Source organism: Mandrillus leucophaeus, unplaced genomic scaffold (assembly GCF_000951045.1).
Source record: "Mandrillus leucophaeus isolate KB7577 unplaced genomic scaffold, Mleu.le_1.0 Scaffold109, whole genome shotgun sequence".
In the NCBI taxonomy this organism is placed as follows: domain Eukaryota; kingdom Metazoa; phylum Chordata; class Mammalia; order Primates; family Cercopithecidae; genus Mandrillus; species Mandrillus leucophaeus.
The window spans coordinates 1,830,951-1,855,658 of record NW_012099098.1 but is presented as its reverse complement, the minus strand read 5'-3'; the positions used below and the strand labels follow the sequence as shown (position 1 = coordinate 1,855,658).

Here is a 24,708-nt window from a genome sequence, read left to right as displayed (position 1 = left end):
GCTTGAACCAGGGAGGTGGAGGTTGCAGGGAGCCAAGATGGCGCCACTGCGCTCCAGCCTGGTGACAGAGCTAGACTTCGTCTCAAAAAAAAAAAAATGCAAAAAAAGAAATGCAAATCTTAGCTCCACCCCAGACCTGATCCAAACTCTGGAGGAAAGCCCAGCAATGCATCTTTCAGCAAGCCCTTCAGGTGATTCGGACGTGCTACCAGTTGAGAACCACTACTCTGGGGCATGAGGTTGTTCTTGACTTTATGTTGCTGTCACATTGATCTTCCCTGAAATACAGGGCACAGGCCTGTCCTTCTGGCTGCTCTGGAGAAATGAACAATTGAAGAAATCAGGTCTGTGGCTCAACCAGGTAGGGCTTCCCCAAGGGCTCGGGGAAAAGATAAGGCACAATGCTCCCATAGGATGTCCTTCTCAGACACCTACCCACTGTAGGGCAGGGGCAAGCCGGGGCAAGGAATGGCCAGATTGTGCCTCCAACAGCTCACTGTGCCTATGAGGATGGGAGGGGTCAGAGGAGAGGCAGGAAGCCCAGTGAGGAAGGAGGTGGCAGGAGGAACGCCCTGGAGCCAGAGGAACTGTAGAGAGATTAGGAGGGATGGGGAGGAGTGAGTGACAGTTGGTTATAAGGGACAGAAGGAGTCAGCGATATTCCTGAGATGAAGAATGAGCTGCCATCTGGAGAGGGCACCCAGGGCAGCCCACGGTTTGGGGGAGGGGAGGGGCCGAGGTTGTGCTCTGGCCCTGGTGACTGCGTGCAGGCTGTGCCGGTGGCATCTGGGGCCTAAGTTTCCGAGTGGGGGAGGGGCACACATGGCGAAAGCGTGGAGCTCAGTGCGGCACCCGGGCCAGGCCTCACCACTTTGTTGTCGTAGAGCACCAGCCCATAATTGTGGGGCACGAGGCTGAAGCGGTTCCTCCACTTCTTGCTGTCCTCCTGGTACTGGAAGAGGTTCCCCGAGAAGATGATGCGCTCGTCCAGTGGCACCTGTGGGCAGGAGGGGGCGGGGAGTGAGGCCCAGGTCCAGGGAGGTGGTGCTCCCCATGAAGCTGACCGCCCAGCAGAGCCTGTGTGCGCACCCCCTGCCTAGCACGTCCTCCATTTTGGATCTCCCCGAGTCCTCCCAAGGCCTCTGGGGCCGGGCTGCATCTCATCCATTCTGCAGATGAGGAGGGAGGCTCAGAGCCATGGAGGGGCTCACCCAGGGTCCAGGCAGGGTGGTGATGCCAGGACTTGAACCCAGGACAGGCACTGATGCAGGGCCCGGTCACAGCCAGGCCCTCCCTCTCCATCCCAGCCTTGGGCAGTCACAGCTACCTTGGAAGGGTCTGGGGAGATGGCTGCTCTCCACCCACCTACAGCTGCGGCACTGGTGCCCCACGGTCACTCCAGGGACAGGGGACACACCCACAGGACAGGACTGCGAGGTCCCCAGTACCTGGGCAAGTCTCTCCCTGGCTCTAGGCTTCCGTTTCCCCTCAGGGCAATGACAACTTGAACAAGGTGGCTCCAGAGAGCCTCTCAGCTCTGATGGCTGATGAGACGCCTCCCTAAATCTGGGTGGGGATGGAGGAGGCCTCTGTCTGGGGGTGTTTGATGTCTGACCTACGTCCTGGCAGGCTGGTGACCTACGTGGGCTACAGAAACGCCCAGACTTTCCTACAAAGCCCTAGCTCTGGCTGACTCACAGCGTGTCTCGTCAGTTTGAGCATCGGTTTCCTCATCTGTAAAATGGGAACAGTAAGAGTTGGCACCTGACAGGCAGGTGCATAATACACAGGACCACCATGACCACTACTGGTAGGACTCAGCGTCTCTGACGGCCTCCCATCCTCAGGGACTGACTTATCTGGGGATGGGGAAGAAGGGAGATCTTTAAACCAGGGTTGGGGGCCCAAGCGGAAGCTATGGCCAGGTGCAAGGCGTCCTGAGCAGACAAGCTCCAGGAAGCTTCTGGAAGGAGATAGGCCACAATGGGAGAGGGATCATCTTGGATGGGAGGGAACCCGGGGGAGTACAGTGTTCCTCTGCAAATTCTATTTGTTCTACAATAAATAAGGTGCATTTTGCAAAAAGAAACATTTCTCAGATGCAGTTACGGGGAAAGGGTGATGGCCATCGTGCCTGCGCCTTCCTGACTTCCTGGCTCTGCCCTGGCACATCCCTGCAGCCCGGTCTCCTCTTGACCCTCTGCCCCCTTCACCGTGTCCCCCTGTCCGCAGCTCCCTCCCTGCCACTCTTCAAGGGGAAACACAAAACGCTCGTGGAGAAGGAGAGCCCATTGTGCTCACACAATAGGACCTGCAGGCTTCTTCCTACCGGGGATAAAAATATTTACAGGAAAAGAAAATGGTTCCCCTACCACTCCCTCCACCCCCACACAAAGTGGGCTTTGCCCAAGTCGCAGAGCTGCCCTCAGCGGTCTATATCCAGTGGTCTATATATAAACCGCCCACACCAAGCTCAAATCCCTGTCTTTTCTAGAAAGAGCAGACAGAGCTCTCATAACACCCTAGCAAAAGGTCTCTGGTTTTCGTCTCACCCCTGCTTAGGGCAGGAGCCCCAGGACACAGGGACGGGCACTCAGGGACAGGGCCAGTCCCAGCAGGAGGCTGTGCAGAAGCAGGCTTATGGCCCAGGCAGGCTCAACAACCCCCACCACCCAGTCCACCCCCAGATCCCGGGGAGCTCGCAATGGGTGGCTGGCTGTGGGTTTGCGTTTTATTTTTAAGACTTTCAAATGGCAGAGTCGTGTTCGATGGGAAGGCCTGCAGGAAGCGAAACAGAACTCGACAGCCCAGGCAAAATATTCTAGACTCTGCAAAGCTCTCTAGTGCCTCGGTCAGAGAGAGCACCGGCCCCAAGGTCAGACAACCAGGACTCCTGTCTCGGCACCACCACCCACTGCCAGAGCCTGGACAAGCAGCTTCGCATCTCTGAGCCTCAATGTCCACATCTGTGATGCGGGCATCATCATAGCCCCTCCCTCAGAGTGGGGCCAGCAGGCTGAGCAAACAGTACAGGCACCAGACAACTGCTGTTTTAGCCGGGCACTGTGGCTCACACGCCTGTAATCCTACCACTCTGGGAGGCCGAGGCAGGTGGATCACCTAAGGTCAGGAGTTCCAGACCAGCCTGGCCAACTTGGTGAAACCCTGTCTCTACTAAAAATATAAAAAATTAGCCGGGTGTGGTGGTGGATGCCTGTAATCCCAGCTAGTGGGGAGGCTGAGGTATGAGAATCACTTGAACCCGGGAGGTGGAGGTTGAAGTGAGCCAAGATTGTGCTACTGTACTCCAGCCCAGGCACCAGAGTGAGACTCCGTCTCAAAAAAGTAAAAAACAAAAAGACAACTGCTGTTTTATTATTCTTATTTCTATTGTATTACTATTTTATCATTATCACTTTATTTTATTTGTATTCTATTATTGTTTCTAATAAAAACCACTGTTGTTTTGATCACCACTGGTGATTAATATTATTATTTCTAGTATTATGATGTTATCGTAACTCTGCATTGTGATGGTCGGTTTCCTGAGTGGCAAAATGAGACCAAAAATACTGCTTTTCAGGGATTGTGGGTGAGTGGTTTCATTTCACTCTCCTTGCTCACATGTTGCTATTTTTCTACAATAAATGTGCACTCCTGCCTCCCCAGACTTAAATGAGGCCTCACACAGAGGAAATGCTTCACGCCCTCAGCCAGAGCCCACTTGTCTTGGATTACAGGGACTTGGGCTGCCCATGATATTTCTTTCCAGACAGGGGAGCCATTCTGGCCCCACTCACCTGGGCTGCGTCCAAGGCCTCCTTTTCTTTCCTTTACCTACCACACAGATACGCACCTGCCAGACACCCCGGCCAGGCCACAGCCGGGCCCCTCTGCCGCTCTGCTGCCACAGGGTCAAGAGGTTACCAAGACACAGGGGAAGAGGCAACCTTTTCTGGGTCCAAAAGCAAAGGTGATGCTCTGAGCAGCTCCGACACAGGTCCTGACCTCCCTCCACCAGGTGGGCTGCAGTCACAGCAGAAAGGGCCCTGGGCTGGCCCTGCCTCTGCCATCCTGAACGAGCCACTTAAAGGCTCAGCCTTGGCCAGGTGCGGCAGCTCAGGCCTGTAATCCCAGCACTTTGGGAGGCCAAGGTGGGAGGGTCTCTTGAGTCCCGCCCCCAGCCCCATGTCCGAGTCAATCACAGGTTCCTCTTCCCAGAAGGCTTTGCCAGCATCCTCTGGCCCATACTGACCCTCAGGCTGGAGCCAGGAAGCTTCTAATCCCTCACTCAACAAATATTTCCTTAGCAAACAGCATCCTACTATCTATATCATAGCAGATCATGATGAGGCCAGTGACAGCGCCTTCCCTGCTTCAGGCACAACCACCCTGTGAAGGAGACGTTCTCATCCCATTTGACAGATGAGTAAACTGAGGCTCTTAGTGGAAGAGCTTGCCTTGAACTGGAGACTATCAAGACTCTAGAGCCCCAGCTCTGATGGTGGAGGAGGTGAGCTGGGAGGAGTCACCCACGGTGACTGAAGGGGTCTCAACAACATGACCTGGGTTACCTACCTATTGAGAAGTGGGAAGGAGGCTAGGCATGGTGGCTCACGCCTGTAATCCCAGCACTTTTGGGGAGCTGAGGCTGGAGGATCACTCGAGCCCAGGAGTTTGAGACCTGCCTGGGCAACACAGCAAAACCCCATCTCTACAAAAAATGCAAAAATTAGCCTAGAGTGATGGTGTGCACCTGTAGTCCCAGGAACTGGAGAGACTGAGGTGGAAGGATCACCTGAGCCAGGAAGGTTGAGGCTGCAGTGAGCCATGATTGAGCCACTGCACTCCAGCCTGGGCAACAGCAAGACCCAGTCTCAAAAAAAAAAAAATTAATAAGCCAGACATGATGGCTCACACCTGCCTGTAATCCCAGCATTTTGGGAGGCTGAAGCGGTCAGATGACTTGAGGTCAGGAGTTTGAGACCAGCCTGGCCAACATGGTGAAACCCCGTCTCTACTAAAAATACAAAAATTTAGCCGGGTGTGGTGGTGCACACCTGTAGTCCCAGCTACTCGGGAGGCTGAGGCAGCAGAATGCCTTGAACCTGAGAGGCGGAGGTTGCAGTGAGCTGAGATCGCGCCACTGCACTCCAGCCTGAGTGACAAAGCGAGACTGTCTCAAAAAAGAAAAAATAATAATTAATTTAAAAAAAAAAGAAGCTGGGGGGACTCTTAGAGGCCATCAGAGTAACAATGGGAAACTGAGGCCCAGAAAAGTAAAGTTACTCCCTTGAAGCCACATGGCAAGAAGGAGCAGAACCCACCCGAGCCCTCCCAGCACGTCTCACCTTGCGCCAGAGCAGCTGGGCCTGCGGCAGCCCCGTGCCCTCGATCTCATGGCGCATGCTGTTGAAGAGAGCCACGCCATACTGGTCTTCATAGAACTGGAGGAACTCCGTCAGGATCTTCCCGGTTTTTTCTGGAAGAGAAGGACAAACAGGAGCGTGAGGTCCTCAGCGATGCTGAGGCATCGCGATCCTTCCCCTAGGCAGGAGTGGCTGCAAAGCCCCAAGTTCCCGCTTGTGGAATTGTTTGCACAGGCTCCTCGCGCTCATCTGTGCTGCATTTCTGGCCAGAGCCCCGCGTTTCCTGTGAAAACCAACTGCCTTGGAAAGGGTGAACCTCCAGATGGGAAAGCGGGCAATGGCCACAGACAGAGAATCAAACAAATGCAAATAGAACCAAGACTCCATTTCCTCTAGTCCCTGCTGGTGGGGACATGCACAAACAGGCCGTGTCACTCAGAGCTGGGGGTGCCGGGAATGGGGACAGCCATTTCAGAGGGTGGGTGTCCTGTTCTTGGATGCTCCCACCTCTAAGAATCTACCCCATAGAACAATGCGCAGGAGGACACAAAGGCGAATATGCACTGAGGCCATAGCGGGAGCAGCTGAATGTAATCTCTAGGGATACGTCGGTTCACCCAGGACAGTAAAAAGTAAAAAGATGGAGGGGGGCAGGCATGGTGGCTCCCAGCACTTTTCAAGGCCAAAGCGGGTGGATCACCGGAGGTCAGGAGTTCAAGACCAGCCTGGCCAACATGGCGAAACCTGGTCTCTACTAAAAATACAAAAATCAGCCGGACATGGTGGCAGGCACCTATAAGCCCAGCTACTCAGGAGGCTGAGGCAGGAGAATCGCTTGAACCTGGAAGTTTGGTGGAAGGTGGAGGTTTCAGTGAGTCGAGATTGTGCCATTGCACTCCAGCCTAGGCGACAGAGCAAGACTCCATACAAAAAAATAAATAAATAAAAATAAAACAAAATTAAATTAAATTAAATTAAATTTTTTTTTAAAAAGATGGCGGGACCTATCTGGATAGGTGCCAACAAAAGGAAAGGGCTCATACTCCATTAAGGAAAGAAAGCAAGTGACAGAGTCACCTGTTGATTATCATCTCATTAAAAAAAAAAACTCCTTCTGGCCAGGTGCAGTGGCTCATACCTATAATCCCAGCACTTTGGGAAACTAAGGCAGGTGGCTCGCTTGAACCCAGGAGTTTGAGACCAGCCTGAGCAACACAGCAAGACCCCATCTCTACAAAAAATACAAAAGTTTGGTCAGGCGTGGTGGTTCACACCTGTGATCCCAGCACTTTGGGAGGACAAGGTAGACAGATCACCTGAGGTCAGGAGTTCGAGACCAGCCTGGCCAACATGGCAAAACCCCGTCTCTACTAAAAACAGAAAAATTAGCCAGGCATGGTGGCGGGCGCCTGTAATCCCAGCTACTCAGGAGGCTGAGGCAGGAGAATCACTTGAACCCGGGAGGCAGAGGTTGCAGTGAATCCAGATCGTACCACTGCACCCCATCCTGGGCGACAGAGCAAGACTCTATCTTAAAAAAAAAAAAAAAATTAGGTGTGGTGGCGTGTGCCTGTAGTCCCAGCTATTCAGGAGGCTGAGGTGGGAAGGTCACTTAAGCCCAGGGAGGTCGAGGCTGAGTGAGCCATGATCACGCCACTGCACTCCAGCCTGGGCGACAGAGCAAGACCCTGTCTCAACACACACATAACAAAACCAAAACGCCTCCTATTTGTGCATATAGATTACTCAGGCTTGGGTGCGTGGAGGAGGTCTGGAAGGCAGCATGCCAGGCTGGGAAGGCAGGACCTCTGGTGTGGGAGTGGGGAGTGCAGAGTGAACGTCATTTTCTGTTTATTCCCTTTTATAGCATTCGAATTATTTTACAATCATGATTCCTTTCATAATAAAAAAATAAACAGTCTAAAATTAATGCCTCTACCAAGTGAACAACCTTTGTGCTTTCACTGGCCATTTGCGCCCGTCTTCTGCGTGGTTTCTGAATACAGGTGAGTGCTATGGCCTTGAGGGCAGGCCCAGGCCACATCAGGCTCAGCACCTGTGCTCCTGGGCGTCCCCATGTTCAGATGAAGAAGGAGGCCCAGAGAGCGTCTCAGACCCATGAGGGGAGAGGCTTCCTTGTCCTAAGAAGCTGCAGCTCGCGCCCCGACTGGGATTTGTGCTGGCCCGCTGTGCGGCTCCCCTCTCTGGGCCTCGGCTTCCCCCCATGCACTGAGAGGCTGGATTTAATGATGGACAAGCCCTGCCATCTCTGACAGTCTTGGATTCCAGGTTTTAAAGCCCTGGTCCTTTCTCAAAAGAGGAGCTGGCAGGACCCTGCCCCTCCCGTGGCCAGTCTCCAGGTACGGAGGGCACCTGGTTAGGATGACATTTCATTCCATCCTCTCTGTAGCTCTGTGAGGGAGAAACTGTTATCCCCACTTTACAGAGGAGGTAACTGAGGCCCTGGGAGGTTAAGTCACTGGCATAAGGTCACACAGCCAGTGAGTGGTGGAGCTGGGATGCAGTCCTGGGTCCCCGCCAGGAGGTGGTGGCCTGGGAGGAGGGCTGAGAGGGCATGCCACACGCCGGGCCTCACAGCTCATGCCCAGGGTCCCAGGCACGTGACCTTCCTGCGTGTCTGCCCACATCCTGGGCCCTGCCTCGGTGATGGGGGTGGGGAGACAGCCCCCACCCCCTCTCCACAGGCCCTGTCCCTCCCTGTGCTCCCGTTTCCTGGAATGAGGTCATGTCCGTTCAGATTCCAGTTTGGGGGTAGGAAGGGGAGAACGAATGAGGAATTTGCTTTGAATGCCTATTTTTTAAAAACCATAAACAACCAGAGCTCTCTCGGAGACCATGGGAATCGTTTTGAAAAACGATGAGGCAGAGGGGGCCGGTGGAAGAGAGTCACACATTGGGGCTAATAGGAAAACAGGATGGAAGCTGACAATAACATCGGTGCCATGGTTGTCATCGGCACGGCCACCGTGCTACAGCAGGTTTTACGTTTGTGAACCCAGAGAACCTCCGTGAGAACCCCAGGGGGCCATTGCTGTTGTCTTCCTATTTCAGGGATGAAGAGTTAAGCCACACACCCCGTGGGCATTCTATCAATGTGGCCGGCAGGATGGGCAGGCTTGGGCCTGCAGGTCTCAGGGGTCGTCCTTTGGCCATGGCTCCAGGGCCCCCAGCCAGCCCCAGTGCACCCAGCCCGCAGACAGATCCCAAAGGGCTGGAGTCTGCCACTGTGGCCCTCAGGGAGCCAGGCCCTGGAGGGAGCTGCCATTGCTGTGAGGACTCGAACCCAGGTCTGCCGGACCGCAGCCTATGCTCAGCTGCCCGGACAGCACAGTCCAGATATGGAGTCCAGGCAAGGAGGAGCTGGGTTCAGAAAGGCCCCTGGGCTGGGCTGGGGAGGACAAAAGAGGGCAAGACTGAGCCAGGAGAAGGCCCAGCATGTCCCATCGAGGGACAATTGAGGCCCAAGTTGGGCAGGGCTATGGACCGGAGAGGAAGCTGCAGGAAGCTCTGAGGAAGGGAGACATGGGAGTGTGGGGACCCGCTGCCTGTCAGGCTGGGAGCTGAAGGTCAAGGCTGAAGGTCAGGTCTCTGGGCCAGTGCAGTGCTGCCCACAGGCCCAGGCCTTGGGCTGAGGGGACCCAGGCAAGGGTCAGGGATCCAGGATGCAGTTCCCTCTAGGTTTGCCACGTTGGCCCCAGGTGGAGCCAGAATCGCTCACCACCCAGGCTTGCTCTCAGAACTCAGGCGCCAAACAGGTCGGGTAGGGAGGCCGGGAACTCTGCTGGGGGGGTCTGGTCTCCTTTTGCTCACCACTGGATCCTGGGCACCGGGCCTGGCACAAGCAGATGTCGTCGAGGGTAAGAAGAGTGGGGGGGTTGGTCCAGCAGCCAAATAGTTACTAAGTCCAAACAAGGGAAGGCCGTGGGGCAGTCATCGGAGGGATACTGAGGGAGCACCACGCTGGAGGTAGGGGGACGGCATTAGCAAGGGGTTATGGACCTTAAGGATGGCGCCCAGGCAGCACCGGGAAGCCGGCCCCGCTCAGAAGAAGGGTGGCAACCAAGGGAGAGCTGGAAAGGGAGGACCATGGGAAACGGCCACGGATAGCTTCTTGGCAGGAGTAGCCCGAGCACATTCTTGAGAGATGTCCTCAGCCAGCATGGAAGGAACCGCCACGTGCTTTGTACAGAGGAAGTAACCCAGAGACGTAGAAGATGAGGACTCGGGTGCCAGGGGCTCCAGGTGTGGAGGCCAGAGGGACCCAAAAGGCCAGCAGCACTCGGAGGGGACCAGCCTGGACAAAAGGCTTCCAGGGGCCTTCCTGGCTGGACCCTGCTGGAAGAGGACCCAGGCGGGCACCACAGCCCTGGTGGGGGCTCAACCAGAGGACCCAGCCTGGCCACGGCCTCACCTGCTGAGCTCTGGGACTGCAGCTCAGGCAGGCCCCACCCAGTACCCCACTTTTCCTTCTTGCTCCCTGCAGTGGCTCTCCCCCGGCATTGTCGCTTCAGGATTTGACAACCCAAATTCCCATGCCACGTACCGGCCTGGGTGTCTGTTAGGGTCCTGAGCCTGGGTACCCTTCTTTTCTCCACACTTGCCCACAGCAGCTCTCCCCATTTCCTGCCACAGCCTCTGGAGACACCACATGCCACGGATTTGGGGCAGATGTTGGACAGGGTCTCCAACACTCAGACTTACCACCCTGTTAGGGGAATGTGAGCCAGAGAGGGTGAGCAGCTCAGCTGAGGTCACACAGCCAGACGGAGGCAATCAGGTTCGAGCCATAGCCAGCTGCATGCCACCCTCCTGGTCCTGGCTCTGGCTACTGTCTACAGGGCCCCACGGGCCCCCTACCACCCCTTAGAGGGCACAGAAGAAACAGGCTGTGCCCCCATCTGCAGAGGCAGGGCTGGCCCGCAGGTCCTGGGTCCAGGAACTGTTAGGCATAAGCTGGTGGTAGGATCACTCGCTTCTGTGAGCTACAGAGAGCCTGGAGTGGGGCAGTCTGAAGGTGTGTGCCAGCTTCGTCACCTTCCACATTTTCTCATCCATTCTGCCTGCCTGCACTGACTCAGCCCCAGGTGCCGCTGGGTGAGAAGGCAGAGGATGGAGTGGGCCAGGACTCACGGAGCCTGCCCTGCGGCCCCAGGTGCCCGGCCTCCTGGTGAGGAGCTTGAAGTCAGGGCCAGAGTCCCCGCCCTGCCATATGCCAGCCCTGCAAGCGTCCGGATCTCAGAGCTTCACATTCTTCACTTGTAAATGGGCCTCTCCAAAGCCATTCCTGAGCTCTGAGGTCTGCAGGACCGGACAGCGTTGAGGTGCTCAGCTCCAGGCCTCCATAAACGTCACTGCTAATCACCACAGTGCTCAGCTGAGAACAGCAGTCATAAGAGACTGTTTGAAATGTTTATTAGCAGTGTAACGTTTATAGTTTGAAATAATCCAGTAAAGATTTGTTTTCTGAAGAACCGGGACAAGAATCACAAAATAATAATGATGATGATGGGAGGGCTTCCACAAGCAAAGATCACAGACGCGGGGGAGCCAAGGGGGACAGCAGGGCCCTGTGTGATGGGGGGTCCCGCCTGACTGTGGCTGGGATCCCCTGGTGTAACCCTCAGCCTCTGCTGGCGCCCGGAGCCATTGGTTGCCCCTTTTCGCCTTCTGCCAGCAGGAGGTAAGCCCACGCCCATCAGACACAGCGCCCACCTGTTCTTTGCCCCAACACACACCATTCTTCAAATGGCCCAGAGGTGAGTACAGGGAACTACAACCCCACTTTACAGCTGTATGAACCGAGAGAACACTTTACAGCTGTATGAACTACAGGGAACTACAACCCCCACTTTACAGCTATATGAACCGAGGCTCGGAACAATTAAACGGCTCAGGAAAGGCCACCCTGTCAGTCCACAAAACCTGCTGAGGCCCCTCGCAGAGGCTGTCACAAAAGGCTCCTGCCTGTAGAGGTCCTGGTTCCCTTCTTAGCCCAAGAGGCCAGCGTGTGAATTCTGGGAGTGGAGCTGAGTCCTGGTCTGTGCCCAGGGACCTCAGGGAGCCACTCCCATCCCAGGCCTCTGTCTCCACGTGGTGTCTCCATGGGTACTGGGCTGCATCCACCTCTGAAGAGGCCACTTTTGGGGATGCAGGTCCAGGGCAAAACTCACAACACACACTTGTGGGTTTGTTGTGGAGCTGAGAGTCAAGCCTTTTAGCAAGTTGGTTGAATAAGGGGGTGCTCTGGATCTTAGAGGGGCTCTGCTCCCTATATGACTGGAATCCTGTCTCCCAGGGCTGCACCCTATCAGGCTGTTGAGGGTGACTGAGAAGGACCCCCTCACAAGCCAGTCCTCCTAACTCTGCCCCTGGATCCCCAGAGTTTGCCAGGGATAGATGCCTAGCCACCGACAACTTACTGCATGGCCCACAGCCTGTTTAATTCCAACAGGTATTAGCATCCCATCTGACAGAGAAGAAAAGTGAGACTCCGGCTAAACACAGCAGCTGCCACCCAGGAAGCACTCAGTGTCATATGGCTATTTAGAAACACAGTGGTGCAGCCGGGCGTGGTGGTGCGCGCCTGTAACCCCAGCTACTCAGGAGGCTGAGGCAGGAGAATCACTTGAACCTGAGAGGCAGAGGTTGCAGTGAGCCGAGATCGCGCCACTGCACTCCAGCCTGGGCGACAGAACGAGACTCCATCTCAAAGAAAAAAAAAAAAAAAAGGAAACGCAGTTGTGTGGCCAGGCGCGGTGGCTCACGCCTATAATCCCAGCACTTTGGGAGGCCGAGGCAGGCGGATCACTTGAGGTCAGGAGTTCAAGACCAGCCTGGCCAACATGGTGAAACCCCGTCTGTACTAAAAATACAAAAAATAGCCAGGCATGGTGGCAGGTGCCTGTAATCCCAGCTACTCAGCAGACTGAGGCAGGATAATTGCTTGAACCCGGGAGGCAGGGGCTGCAGTGAGCTGAGATTGCACCATTGTACTCTAGCCTGGGAGACACAGTGAGACACCGTCTCAAAAAAAAAAAAAAAAGAAAGAAAGAAATGCAGTTGTGAGTTGTCATCACATCTGGAATTCACTATATACTTAAAATGGCTAATTTATACAAAAACTGTGTATTAGATATCTCATAGTAAGAAAAATTAAAGATCGAGCTGACTGAGCTTTTGGGAATGATAGATATGTAGAAAAATACAATAAAGATCTAATTTGGGTCAGTCAAAAAAAAGAAAAAAGAAAGGAAGAAAGAAAGTGAGGCTCAGAGACACACAGCCTGGAAAGGAAAGAGGTGGGTTTTGGACCTTGTCTCCCAGCAAAGCCTGCACAGATCCCCACCCCACAAAGCCTCTCATTCCTCCCCCTCATGAGGACCCACAGTGCTGTTTTCAAAGCCCTGGTTTTCCATTCTCTTGCTGGGTTCTTGCCTGATCCCAAGAAGGAGGCAACACAAAGCTTTACTCTCCTCATTTTACACATGAGGAAACCGAGGCTCAGAGGGCAAAGTGACTTTCCCGAGGCCACAGCTGGCAGGTGTCAGAGCCGGGACTGAGATCTAGGGTTTCCAGCTCCACTGGCCCCCGTCGGGTCGGAGCTGGTGGAGAATCACCAGACCCACTGGAGCCTTACTGCTTCATCCTTACTGGGCCCTAATTTTCCTACCTTTAAAATGGGAGGGTGGGTCCCCATCAGCTCAGCTGACCAAAAATCTCAACGACAATCTAATCAGTGCTGCCCTGGCCCCAGGAACTGACCGGGATGCTGGCCTCAGCACCTCCTGCGAGCTGCTGGTGAGTCAGCTCTGACCAGCAGCTGATCACAGCCCCCTTGGGCCAGACAGAAGGACTAGGGGGAGGACTAGGCACCCCCACCACCTGCAAACAAGGCACCATTTCTACATGGACACACGGGCTCTGGGTTCAAGTCCCAGCTCTGCCACCTATGAGCTGTATGGCCTTGGCCAAGGCACTTCCCCTCTCTGAGCCCTTATTTTCCCCTCTGCAAAATGGCACAACAGTATCTGCCATATCTAGGTTATGACAGGACAAACAGGCTACTGAGCGTGAAGCCCTTTACCCTGGCAAGAAGGGGGCACGTCACCAATGGGGGCTCCTAAGAAATGCCTCTTGTCAAGGTTCCTCTAACCCACAGTGAGGCCCTCGAAACAGGCTGAGCATGCAGCCTGGCCCACCCCGGGACCAGCGCCAACAGCAGCCAAGGCAGCCAGAACGTTAATTAATCTCTGATTTTCCAAACTGACAACGTTAAGGACCACGCTACTTCCTGTGCAGATAGTGAGACTGGGCAAGAACTGGGGAAGCCCCAGGGCGGCCTGGAGGCTTGAGGAGCTGGGGGATAGGGTACCAGACTAACTGTGCAGATGGGGGAACTGAGGCTACAGAAGAGGGGCTTGCTGAGCTGAGAATGGAAGAAGGAGTACAGGGGCTCTCAGAAAATCGACCGAAAAAGGCGCATCCCGGAGGGCCTCAAATGCCAAGCTGAGGAGTTCCTTCTTTGCCTTCTCATGACGCTCCCCAAAGCCACCCTGTACCGCACCTGTGCTAAGCATTTTACTTGGACCCATGCCCCCGATTCTTCAGCTCAACCTCGGGCCAGGTGGTATTGGTACTGGCAGAACATTTCAGATCAGGTGACCGAGAACTGGGTTCCTCTGCCAAATCACGCTGCTGAGAAGAGGCAGAGGTAGGATCTGCACCTTGGTCCCGACCTGGTGCCTAAGCCTGAAACCCTGTTCCACATGGATGGTGGGTCCAAGAGGAAGAGGGTCATCTCCAGCTGTGACCACATCCAGCTCATGTCCACCACGGGGGCTGCACGCCGGCGCAAGCCCTGGTTTGGCCCAAACCAGGGCGCCATGCCAGACCCATCCCTGGCTCATCTGGTCTCTCCAGTGGGCTCCAGGGACACACCTCACCCACGAGGCCTGGCCCGGTTTCAGGGTTTCAGGGCTGAGAGGTTTGCTGACTGAAACCAGGCAGGTAGCAGCACCCTGTAGGGTGGGGCGGGCTCAAACCTGCCCGCCTGGTTCCCAGGACACGGGGAGCAGGTCCAGCATGGGGAGGGGGGGAAGGAGGGGGGCGCCGACCCCACCCACCCCAGAGCCCAGGGACCAGCAGAGGCAGAGATGGGGCAGGGACTCCATTTTCCCAGGTCTCAGAGTTGTCCAAAGCATCACCATCTCCATCATGTGCCTGGGACAGCAGGGAGAGCCTGGGGTCCAGAAAGGTAGTGACACTCTCCTAGGGCCACACAGCACGTCCAACAGAGCTGGGTTGGCATAGGCCAGTGCCTCGCCCAGGGCCTTTCTACTCGTCCCCCATCTACTGTCACAATCAACACACAATAGCAGCAGCCACTTGTCAGCACCACCTCTGTGCCCAGCACAGCACCGCACATGCACACTCATTATTTCATGCACTGTCCCCACTTCCCAGAGGAGAACACTGAGGCTCAGAGAGGTTAAGCGAATTCTCCAGGGACACACAGCTTGTAAATGACATGAACTCAGAACAGGGAACCGACGTTTGGGTAAAACCATCTCATCCTGGCCTCCACGCAGCACCAGCCCGTGGGTGGCCTCCATGGGAAGGGCAGACACAGGGCTCTTGCTCAGGACCTGTAATCAGGTGGGAAGCAGGGGGTGGGAGGGGTAATGACAGGCTCCATCAAGCAGCAGGAGGGGGACCAGCAGCCCATCCACGAGAAGAGCCTGAGCCAGCAGCCAGAATCCGGCAGGCCAGGGAAGGGGAGGACAGCTGAGTGTCTCCGCTCCAGTCAATTCCTGTCCAGAAGGGGAACCATACCAGAGAAGGCAAGAGATGGATTCAGGGTCCCTCCATGAGCCACCCCTGGAAGAAGGGGTGCAATGGCAGATCCCTGGGACCCCCCACCTTCTGGGCCTGAGAGAAACAGGGCCTATGGGATTCCCACCCCCATCACGACCTGCCCCCTAGCATAAGCCCAACAGGGTGAGGTAGGCTCCCCAGCGCCCAGGGGCCAGTCAAGTGGCCACCCAGCCTGTGCCTCTAGTCACTGCCCCCCAGCCAGGCCACTCCCGTCCTGTGCCTGCCGCAGCCACCAAAGTCCTGCCTACTCCATCCTGGCTGCCTCTGATCCTTCCCACACACAGGGGCCACAGGGGAGTTGCCCAAAGCTTCCTGGCTCAGAAACCTTCCAGTGGTACAGCTCCTACTGCCTCTGGGATGGAGCTGAACTCCTCACCATGCCCGCAGGCCCGAGTCGTCTAGGGTCTTGCAGAGGCTGCTCCCCATGTCCGGAATACAGTCTTCCGCCAAGCTCACTCCTCAGTGCGCCACCGTGTGTCTTCCCCCTTGAAAGCCCCAGGCTGGGTGGGAGCTCTCCGCCTATTCCCGCCGCCCACCGCTGGTCTCCTGGTGAGTAAAGGTCCGTTCCTCCTGTGGCTCCCACAGGCAGCACCCCTGCTCCTGAGGCAGGGCCTGACACACAGTGGAAAAGGAAGGGAAGCCCACAGCGACAGGCCAGAAGTGACCATCTCAGGCCAGATCCACCCCCAAAAGAGAGCCACCATGCCACTAAGCAATAAGCCCCCAGACACCCCGGAGATTCCTCACCACGGAAACAGAGGCTTACATCCGAGCAGGCCCTTGGCTGGATCCTGGGGATGAGGAAATGTACACTGCGCTGTCCTTCCTTGGGGAGGTGGCTGACATTTCCCCCCCTGCTGGCCTCGGGTGCCCTAAAGGGGCCCTTGGCTGGGTCACCCTTCCCTGAGGCCACTTTTGTTTTGTTTTGTTTTGTTTTTTTGAGACGGAGTCTGGCTCTGTTGCCCAGGCTGGAGTGCAGTGGCACGATCTTGGCTCACTGTAACCTCTGCCTCCCGGGTTCAAGCAATTCTCCTGCCTCAGCCTCCCCAGTAGCTGGGATTACAAGTGTCCACCATAACACCCGGCTAATTTTTGTATTTTTAGTAGAGATGGGGTTTCACCATGTTGGCCAGGCTGGCTTGGAACTCCTGACCTCAGGTGATCCACCTGCCTCAGCCTCCCAAAGTGCTGGGGTTACAGGTGTGAGCTACTGTGCCTGGCCCCGAGGCCAGTTATTAACAAGGAGAAACCTCTTCCCATAAAGACAGCATCCCTCAGCACGCCAAGGCCCGACAATGACAGCCGTGTGACTCTGCATGAGCCAGCCCTCAGCTAGGGTCTTCCAGTGTGAGATCATTCTCGACTCTCCAAATGGCCCAGGGAGGAAGGCTCTGTCACCACGCCAGGAACAAAAAGGCACAGAACAGTTAGGGAGCCCCCCTACCCCGAAGCTAATGGGTGTCACGCTGGCTGGGGACACCTCATGACATTTGACATAGACCCAGACAACAGCTGCAGGAAGCGGTATGGGAATCACCCGCCATCAAGACAGAGGCTGGAAGGTCCAGGGCCTTGTCCCAGGTCAGCCAGCTGTCAAGCAGGGAGCCAAAATCCAAGCTGGGGTGTGAGCCCAGGCTGGCTGAACCTAGACTCCACGGGCTGTGGAAAGATCTGGAAGATGGTTGCATGAAGCACTTTCTAAAGGATCTCCCTGGGCTCTGATGGCCCCAGGGACTGTGGACTAATCTGTCACCACGGGCCTGGCACACTGAAGCCCACAAGCATGTTGCACAGAATCACATCCAAGATCCGTAACTTCAGCCCCGCTCTCCTTCCCATCCCCACACCCTGGGCATCTCTCGCCTCCGTTGTGCATTTCCTACCTCCACATCTTCATCCATGCAACGCCCTCTGGCTGGAACGCCCTTCCCTTCAATTCCACAGTTCACAATCTTAGCCAGACTTTCAAGGCCCTGCTCACACATCCTCTCCTCCATCACACTATTCTTCAGTTCCCCATTTGCATATAATTATAATCATAATTGCAACATGAGCTAATGCATGTAACAGTTAGCTCTGTGCCTCATTCATGGGCCAGCCACACACCCCTAACAGACCACTGGACCCTGAAAGGGACCTCCAAGATCAAGTCCAAACTATCTTTAGGACAGATAGGGAAACTGAGGCTGGGGAAATGGGGAAAAGCTGCCCAGGATCCCATTGCCCTGTGAGTGTCCCAGCTCCTTTGAGACCAGCTTGGGGAGACACAAGTGAACGGGGCTTTCACACCCAGCGAACCCAAGTGAACCCAACCTCAGCCCCTCAGCTTCCTCCTCAATGGAGGACATCTGGCCTCTGGCCTTGGGGTCCCATGTCTAGAGTGCCCTCCTAGCGTCCACTCCTTGTGCCTGGCCAACTCCTCTTTCTCCTCCCCAGGCTCAAGTGCCACCTCCTCAGAACCCTCCCTCCAGACAAGTCCCGGCCTCCCAGGTCTCCACAGCCTTCCCGGCCTCCACTCCCAAAGCCACTGGCCTGTTCCCCCGCACTCCCCTCAACCACAGTCAATGCCTCATCTGAGATGCTCCCCGGACTGAGAATGCCCTCCGCTGTCTCCCCGGCACCCGGCTCCTGCCAGGCCCGGGGTGGGGCTTGATGAACAAGTGTTAGGGCACCCAGTCTCAGGCACCAAACAGGTCAGCAGGGAGGCCACGGTGGGCTGGGACACAGTCTGAGGGCACAGGCCGTCTGGGTCTCATCACCGAGGCAGGGCAGGCCCAACAGAGCCAGGATTCAGCCGGGGTTTTTCACAAGGCTGCCTTGAAAACGCTTCTCGGTTGGCAAATATTTAACCAGGGCTGGGCCACAACAGGTCTGGTGGGGAAGGGTGAGCTTTGAGGCAGGAGGGCTGGGAGGAGAGGGCGGGGCTGAGGCGGAGGCCCACAGAAATGCCCCCAAAAAAACGGGTGACCAAAAACCCGCCCAGTGGGGCTGCCCTTTCCTTTACACCTCGAGGCCGCCTGGGTGGGAGGAAGTCGATTCCCATCTTGACACAAACAGAAAGAAACAAAAGCCCTCTCATCCCCTCCTGCCCCCGACCCCGCCTGCCTGGCAGCGGCCCCAGCCCACAGCCCACAGCCCACAGTGGCGGCTTGTTCTGGGAGCCCAGGATGAGGCATCCCTGCCGTCTGGGAACACAGATCCTCACTGGGGAGGGCAGCCCAGGGGGTGCTGAGGCCCCCAGCAGCAGCGCCACCCAGAGCAGGACCCCACTCCGGGGGGTGGGCACCCAAGGCTGCTGTCCTGAGGGCCCCCCGGCCGAGGCGGAGGCTGATCTATGACAGTAATTGGGTAGACACAACCCTCCTTTCCCCTCACACAGAGTCACCCATTGCTGTTGACTTTTTCTCAGCAATGTCCCCGGCCTTCATTCCTTTCTTGTCATCCTCACCACCCCCACAGGAGCCTGAGTCTTAGCCAGCCACCTGTCAAAATTGCCCCAGGCCCCAGAGGAGCATCCACCTGCCTGTCCCCAGGTGCTCCTCATACCCCTTCTCTCAGCCACATCCAGGGCCGAGGCTGGACTGGGAACCCAGGGTGCTCTCCTGTGGCTCGTGCACATTGGCAGGTGCCCCCGCCCCGAGCCTGGATCCCTGCCCTGGGCCTATTTGAGAACCCACCACCAATGTTCCCCTTAGCATCCAGCCTGGAGTTGGACCTTGAGATATCCAGGAAGAGCCTGTGGTCGAGCCTTTCCCCCAAGATGTCCCCAGTGTCACCACCCAGCCCTGCTCCATCAGACAGGTCACAACCACTGGGGCAGGGCTGAGGGCAGGACCCAGCCCAGATCCCATGTCTTCCATCAGCCAGGGCAGGCCAAGACAAAATGGCAGATGTCGGGCGAGTCACCAAGGTCAGGCGAGGCTCTGAGGCTTCATCACGATGGGCACGAAAGGGTTCACGTTGCCCTCATTCATTCATTCAGCAATCCTGGCCACTGGGTACTCAGGAGAGAGTACCCTAATGAGGGAGGCAGATTGTCAACAAAAACTACAATTACTGGGAGCCCCAGCTGGGAGAAGCACAGGAGGTCACAGGAGCCCAGGAAGGCGACTGACCCAGCCTATAGGGTCACGGAAGCCTCCCAGAGGGAGGTAGCAGCTGAGACACAAAGAGTCCCTGCTAGGGGAGGGAGGACACTGGGAAGGGAGTGTGTGCCAAGCGGAAGACCTGGGAAAGGCCAAGATTCCAACATGCATGAAAGAGTTAATCCATTCCACAAAGATTTATCAGCACGTCCTAGGTCAAGAATGACCCTTCAACAGTGCAGTGTCAATTCTGGAACAAGATCTCAGTCCAAATCCTAACTCCACCCTTTGCTGGCTATAGGACTTTGAGCAACATGTGGCTCAATTCTCTCTGAACCTCTGTTTCCTCAGCTGTAACATGGGAGTAACAGCAACCTGGCCAGGTGTGGTGGCCCATGCCTGTAATCCCAGCACTTTGGGAGGTCACCTAAGGTCAGGAGTTTGAGACCAACCTGGCCAACATGGTGAAACCCCGTCTCTACTAAAAATACAAAAATTAGCCAGGCGTGGTGGCGCGTGCCTGTAATCCCAGCTACTCAGGAGGTTGAGGAAGGAGAATCGCTTGAACCTAGGAAGCAGAGGTTGTAGTGAGCTGAGATCATACCACTGCACTCCAGCCTGGGCAACAGAGCAAAACTCCATCTCAAAAAATACAACAACAGAAAAAAGCAGCAAACTGCCAGGCATGGTGGCTCACGCCTGTAATCCCAGCCCTTTGGGAGGTCAAGGTGGGCGGATCACCTGAGGTCAGGAGTTCAAGACCAACCTGACCAACATGGAGAAACCCTGTCTCTACTAAAAATGCAAAATTAGCTGGGCGTAGTGGCGCGTGCCTATAATCCCAGCTACTCGGGAGGCTGAGGCGGGAGAATCGCTTGAACCCTGGAGGCAGAGGTTGCGGTGAGCTGAGATCACACCATTGCACTCCAGCCTGGGCAACAAGAGCGAAACTCCGCCTCCAAAAAAAAAAAAAACAAAAGAACCAGCAACCTTACAATCCCCCATCTTGCAGGGTGTCATAAGGATTCAATGAAATGAATAAACCCACAGAGCCTGGGCAAATGTGGGCTGGTGTTATCAATGGCAGTGATGGAACCTCTCGAAGGAGCTCCATCTGTCCCAGCATTAGTGGCCAGGCCATGAAAGGTCAGGGTGCCCAGTGGCATCTCTCATTAGTGCTTACAGTACTTCTCTGTCCCACGTTTCACGCCACACAATGGGGACCAGAAAAGGGCGACCGGAACAGCAGCTCCCTGGTCCCTCAGCTGGCGGGTCATGAGATTAGAAGATGACACGCTGGAGGTTCAATCTTTCTGAACCCTCATCCCTCAGGTTAGTTCATCAGAAAGGGGAAGTGGAGCGAGAAATATCAATGAAGACTTCTGAAAGCCAACATCCAAAGAAACCGCACACCTGAGAACCTCGGCAGACCATGGCCCCCCTGCTCCGCAACACTGGCAAGGAGGACACTCTGGCCTTGCCGCCTCTCTCTTAGCTGCTGCATCCGTCACCAGAGATGCTGGTTGGGAAAATCAAGGGACCTGAGTCCTCGTCCAGCTCTGCCGCCAACTCATGTGTGGCCCTGGCCAAGTTGCTGGTCTCTCCAAGGCTCTGCTTCCTGTAGGCAGCCTTAGGGGGTGGAGAAGTCCAAAGACCAAAAATGCTTTGTTGTCACCAATTCCTGAACTTCATGAGGGCTTTCCTGCTGTCTTATATTTGTACCTCCCTTTTTTTCTCTTGTCTTATTGTATTGACTAAGACATCCAGATGGATGCTAATGAAAATACCTCCAGGGTTTCAACATTAAGTTTTGGACTTGCTTGGTATGTGATGAAGGAAGCTGTGATGGGCTGAGCACCACACAGGGGCTGCTCGGGGAAAGGAGGGAGGACTTCGTTCCTCTCCCCAAACCTTACAGTTGGACAATTCCCTGGAAAACAGACGCTGGGGAAGCCCAGCCATAGCCACGCCCTAGCCAAACGGAGCCCATTCTCAAGTCATGCACAGAAGACAGACAGGATCCCAGCAAGGGCTTTTTAACTGCCCCAGATGCCCAGAAGGAGAGGGGACCCTGGGAGGTAGGGAGTGCCTCATCACTGGAGGTGTGCAAGCAGAGGGTGGAGAGTCAAAGAACACCCACCTCCAAGAGTTGTTGTGAGGACTAAACAAGATATGTGAGACGCACTTGTCACCCTGCCTGACTCCCCAGAAGAGCCCAGTAAATGCCAGCTTCTGTTCCAATAAGAACTAACAGCTGATAAGTGCGAGTCACTGTGGCCCAACCCCAGTGGAAAAGGACTGAACTCGGATACACAAACCCCACACATCTCATTAGCCAAGCATCCTCTACTGCTAATATCCTTTGCCTAAGTCCAAGTCAGGTTCTTCCCAAACTGCCTCGTGACCCCTGCTCACCCACCACTCACACACATGTGTACGCCCACATGCATGCACACTCACATGCACGCCCACATGCATGCACTCACATGCATATTCACACATGTGCATACCCACACGCATGTACACTGACACACATGCATCTACTCACACACATATGCACACTTACACGTGCACACACACGCCCACATATGTGTGGATCATGCCCGCAGCTTCTGGCTCGCAGGGTCCTCTCAGCAAGCGGGACTGGAGAGGGGGGATTCTGCCTTCTCAAAGCCAGGAAGGGAAAGAAGGGGGAGAAGAGAACAAGAAAGATGAGCCAATATGAAAATCCACTCATGTGCTTGCTGCTGCGTCAGAGGAAACCCAATCCCAGGCTGGAATGCCAGGGACCCTTTAGACGGATAGAAGGAAAGTTTATTCAAATAACAAGACTCCCTTGGTCTGTGCTCTAAGCTCGGCCAGCAGCAGGTGCAGGGCTTGCCCTACCCTCAGGTCACCAGCTGCAGGTGTCCTCAGGCTCCGAGGGGGCCAGAGGGGGAGAACGGCTCCCCTCCCAGCCCTGCCAGCCTCCCATTCTCTGTCTCAGGTGCCTGCGTGAACCCATTTGTGCTCCCTGAGATACCCTGTGCAGCCAATGGGCTCTGTGGTCTTGGTTCGCTTCCCCAGGGGAGTCCCTTGAGGGTGAGTGGGGACCACCTCAATGTCTCCCCATCACTGGCCAGTGAAATGGGGTGGTGATGCAGGGCTAAGAGCACTGGGCCCCCGAGTCCGGGTACCTGACTGCTGCTGGGTGACCCTAGACAAGCCCCTCACCCTTCCTGGCTCCCTGTCTCCTCCCCGTACCGTGAAGGGACTGGACACCATGGTGCTGAACCCTCAACACCCCAATGCCCTCCACCTGGGACATGAGACAACGCTCCTTCCCCACACATTGGGAGTCCCAGAGGAGCCCACCATTAAGCTTTGATGGAACTGACCTGAGTCCCAGCTACCAGCCTAGGGTGCTGAAAAGCACTTTCCCTGACTATTGCCAGCTCACTCACACAGGTCAGACCCCTCTGTTAGTCATTAGCACAACTTTGCTTCAATACTTCATTGTTTCATCTCCATTTGCCCTAGGAGGGCAGGGACCTTGTCTGTCTCACTCATAATGTATGCCCAGCATCTAGCACATATATATTTTATCCCCTGACTGTGTGACATTAGACCGGAGCTCTGCAGTTCAGTCTCCCGGGCATGTTAAGACACCAGACGAGGATGGCATTTTCCCAGAAAGGTTAACTCCAGCTTGGGGACAGACACTTCCCAGCCCCCAGGGGCAATATAAACCAGGGCCTCTCCAATCCCAGTGTGGCCCAAGAGGCAGGACCCTTCCTGCAAAGATGGGGCTGGGTTTGGGGCTGGGCCAGGTCAAGGTCACACATCAGCAGCAGAAAAGGTCACCACCCCGTCATGGAAACTAAGGCGGTCACCTAAGCTCAGATCCTCCGCGTGCTCTCCCTGCTTGGATCCTGTCAAATGATCCGGCACCTGCAAAGAGCAGCGAAACTAGAGCTGGCGGATCCTGCACTTCAACCCCCTGTGCCTTGTGTGCTGGGCCGGTGAAGGGCCTGGGTCCGCCAGCCACTCCCCTGGGGCACACCCGTCACTCTGCTTCTGTGTCCCCATTAAGAAAAGGGAAGCAGTGATCCCCACCCCACAAAGGGACAGATGGAACGGCACTTTGAAAAAAAAACTACAGGCTGGGTGCGGTGGCTCATGCCTGTAATCCCAACACTTTGGGAGGCCGAGGTGGGTGGGTCACCTGAGGACAGAAGTTCCAGATTCAGCCTGGCCAACATAGTGAAACCCCGTCTCTACTAAAAATACAAAATTGGCAGGATGCCGTGGCTCACACCTGTAATCCCAGCACTTTGGGAGGCCGAGACAGGCAGATCACCTGAGATCAGGATTTCGAGACCAGCCTGGCCAACATGGTGAAACCCTAACTCTACTAAAAAAATAAAAATTAGCCGGGTATGCTGGTGGGCGCCTGTAATCCCAGCTACTCGGGAGGCTGAGGCAGGAGAATCACTTGAACCTGGGAAGCGGAGGTTGCAGTGAGCAGTGATCGCGCCATTGCACTCCAGCCTGGGCGACAGAGAGAGACTCTGTCTAAAAAATAAATATATATATATATACACACACACACACACAAAATTAGCTGGGCGTGGTGGCACATGCCTGTAGTCTCAGCTACTTGGGAGACTGAGGCAGGAGACTCACTAGAACCTGGGGGGCAGAGGTTGCAGTGAGCCGAGATTGCGCCACTGCACTCCAGCCTGGGCAACAAGAGCAAAACTCCAAAAAAAAAAAAAAAAGAAAGAAAGAAAGAAAAGAAAGGAAAGGAAAGGAAAGAAAGAAGGAAAGGAAGGAAAGAAAGAAAGAGAAAAAAAACTACCACAGTGTCATGCACATGGGAGCTGCTGCCAGGCTGGCAAGAACCACAGCACCGATCTCTGGGAAGTTTTGGTTCCCTCAAAGCCCATGCTCTCTCTACTCTGGGCCTCTGCAGAGCTGCCCTCTGCCTGTAACTCTCTCCTCCTGTATCCTTTGTGGCTCACCTGAGAGGTCCCCTCCATGAGCTCGGTCAGCAGCAGGTGCAGGGCTTGCCCCACCCTCAGGTCACCAGCTGCAGGTGTCCTCAGCTGGGCCTCCCATGACTCTGCAGGTCTGGGTTGGGGCTGCTCCCTGGCTCCCAAAGATGCTCTAGCCCCCACCTCTGCTGGTGTGCCACGCTGGGTCTGTCTTCCCCAGACAGGGGTCCCCAGGAGGGCAAGGACCATGGCCGCCTCCCCACCCAGCACCCCCAGTCCTAGCACACGGCCTGACACTGACCAGAGAAGGCTCTCAAACCATGTGGAATCAATGGATTAATCCCATTAATTGATTTAAGCTTTCCAACACAGCACTGTTTACAA

General features: G+C 55.5%; 1 protein-coding gene across 1 annotated transcript in view; it reads right to left on the bottom strand.

Annotated features, from left to right (window-relative positions):
- FAM129B (family with sequence similarity 129, member B) overlaps positions 1–24,708 on the bottom strand; it is a 101,630-nt gene that overhangs the window by 20,674 nt on the left and 56,248 nt on the right. Inside the window, exons 2-3 of the mRNA XM_011988355.1 lie at positions 5,352–5,482; positions 869–997 (exon numbers count right to left, since the gene is read on the bottom strand). Of these exons, the coding sequence (XP_011843745.1) occupies positions 869–997; positions 5,352–5,482 (260 nt within the window). The remainder of the gene's footprint in view (positions 1–868; positions 998–5,351; positions 5,483–24,708) is intronic.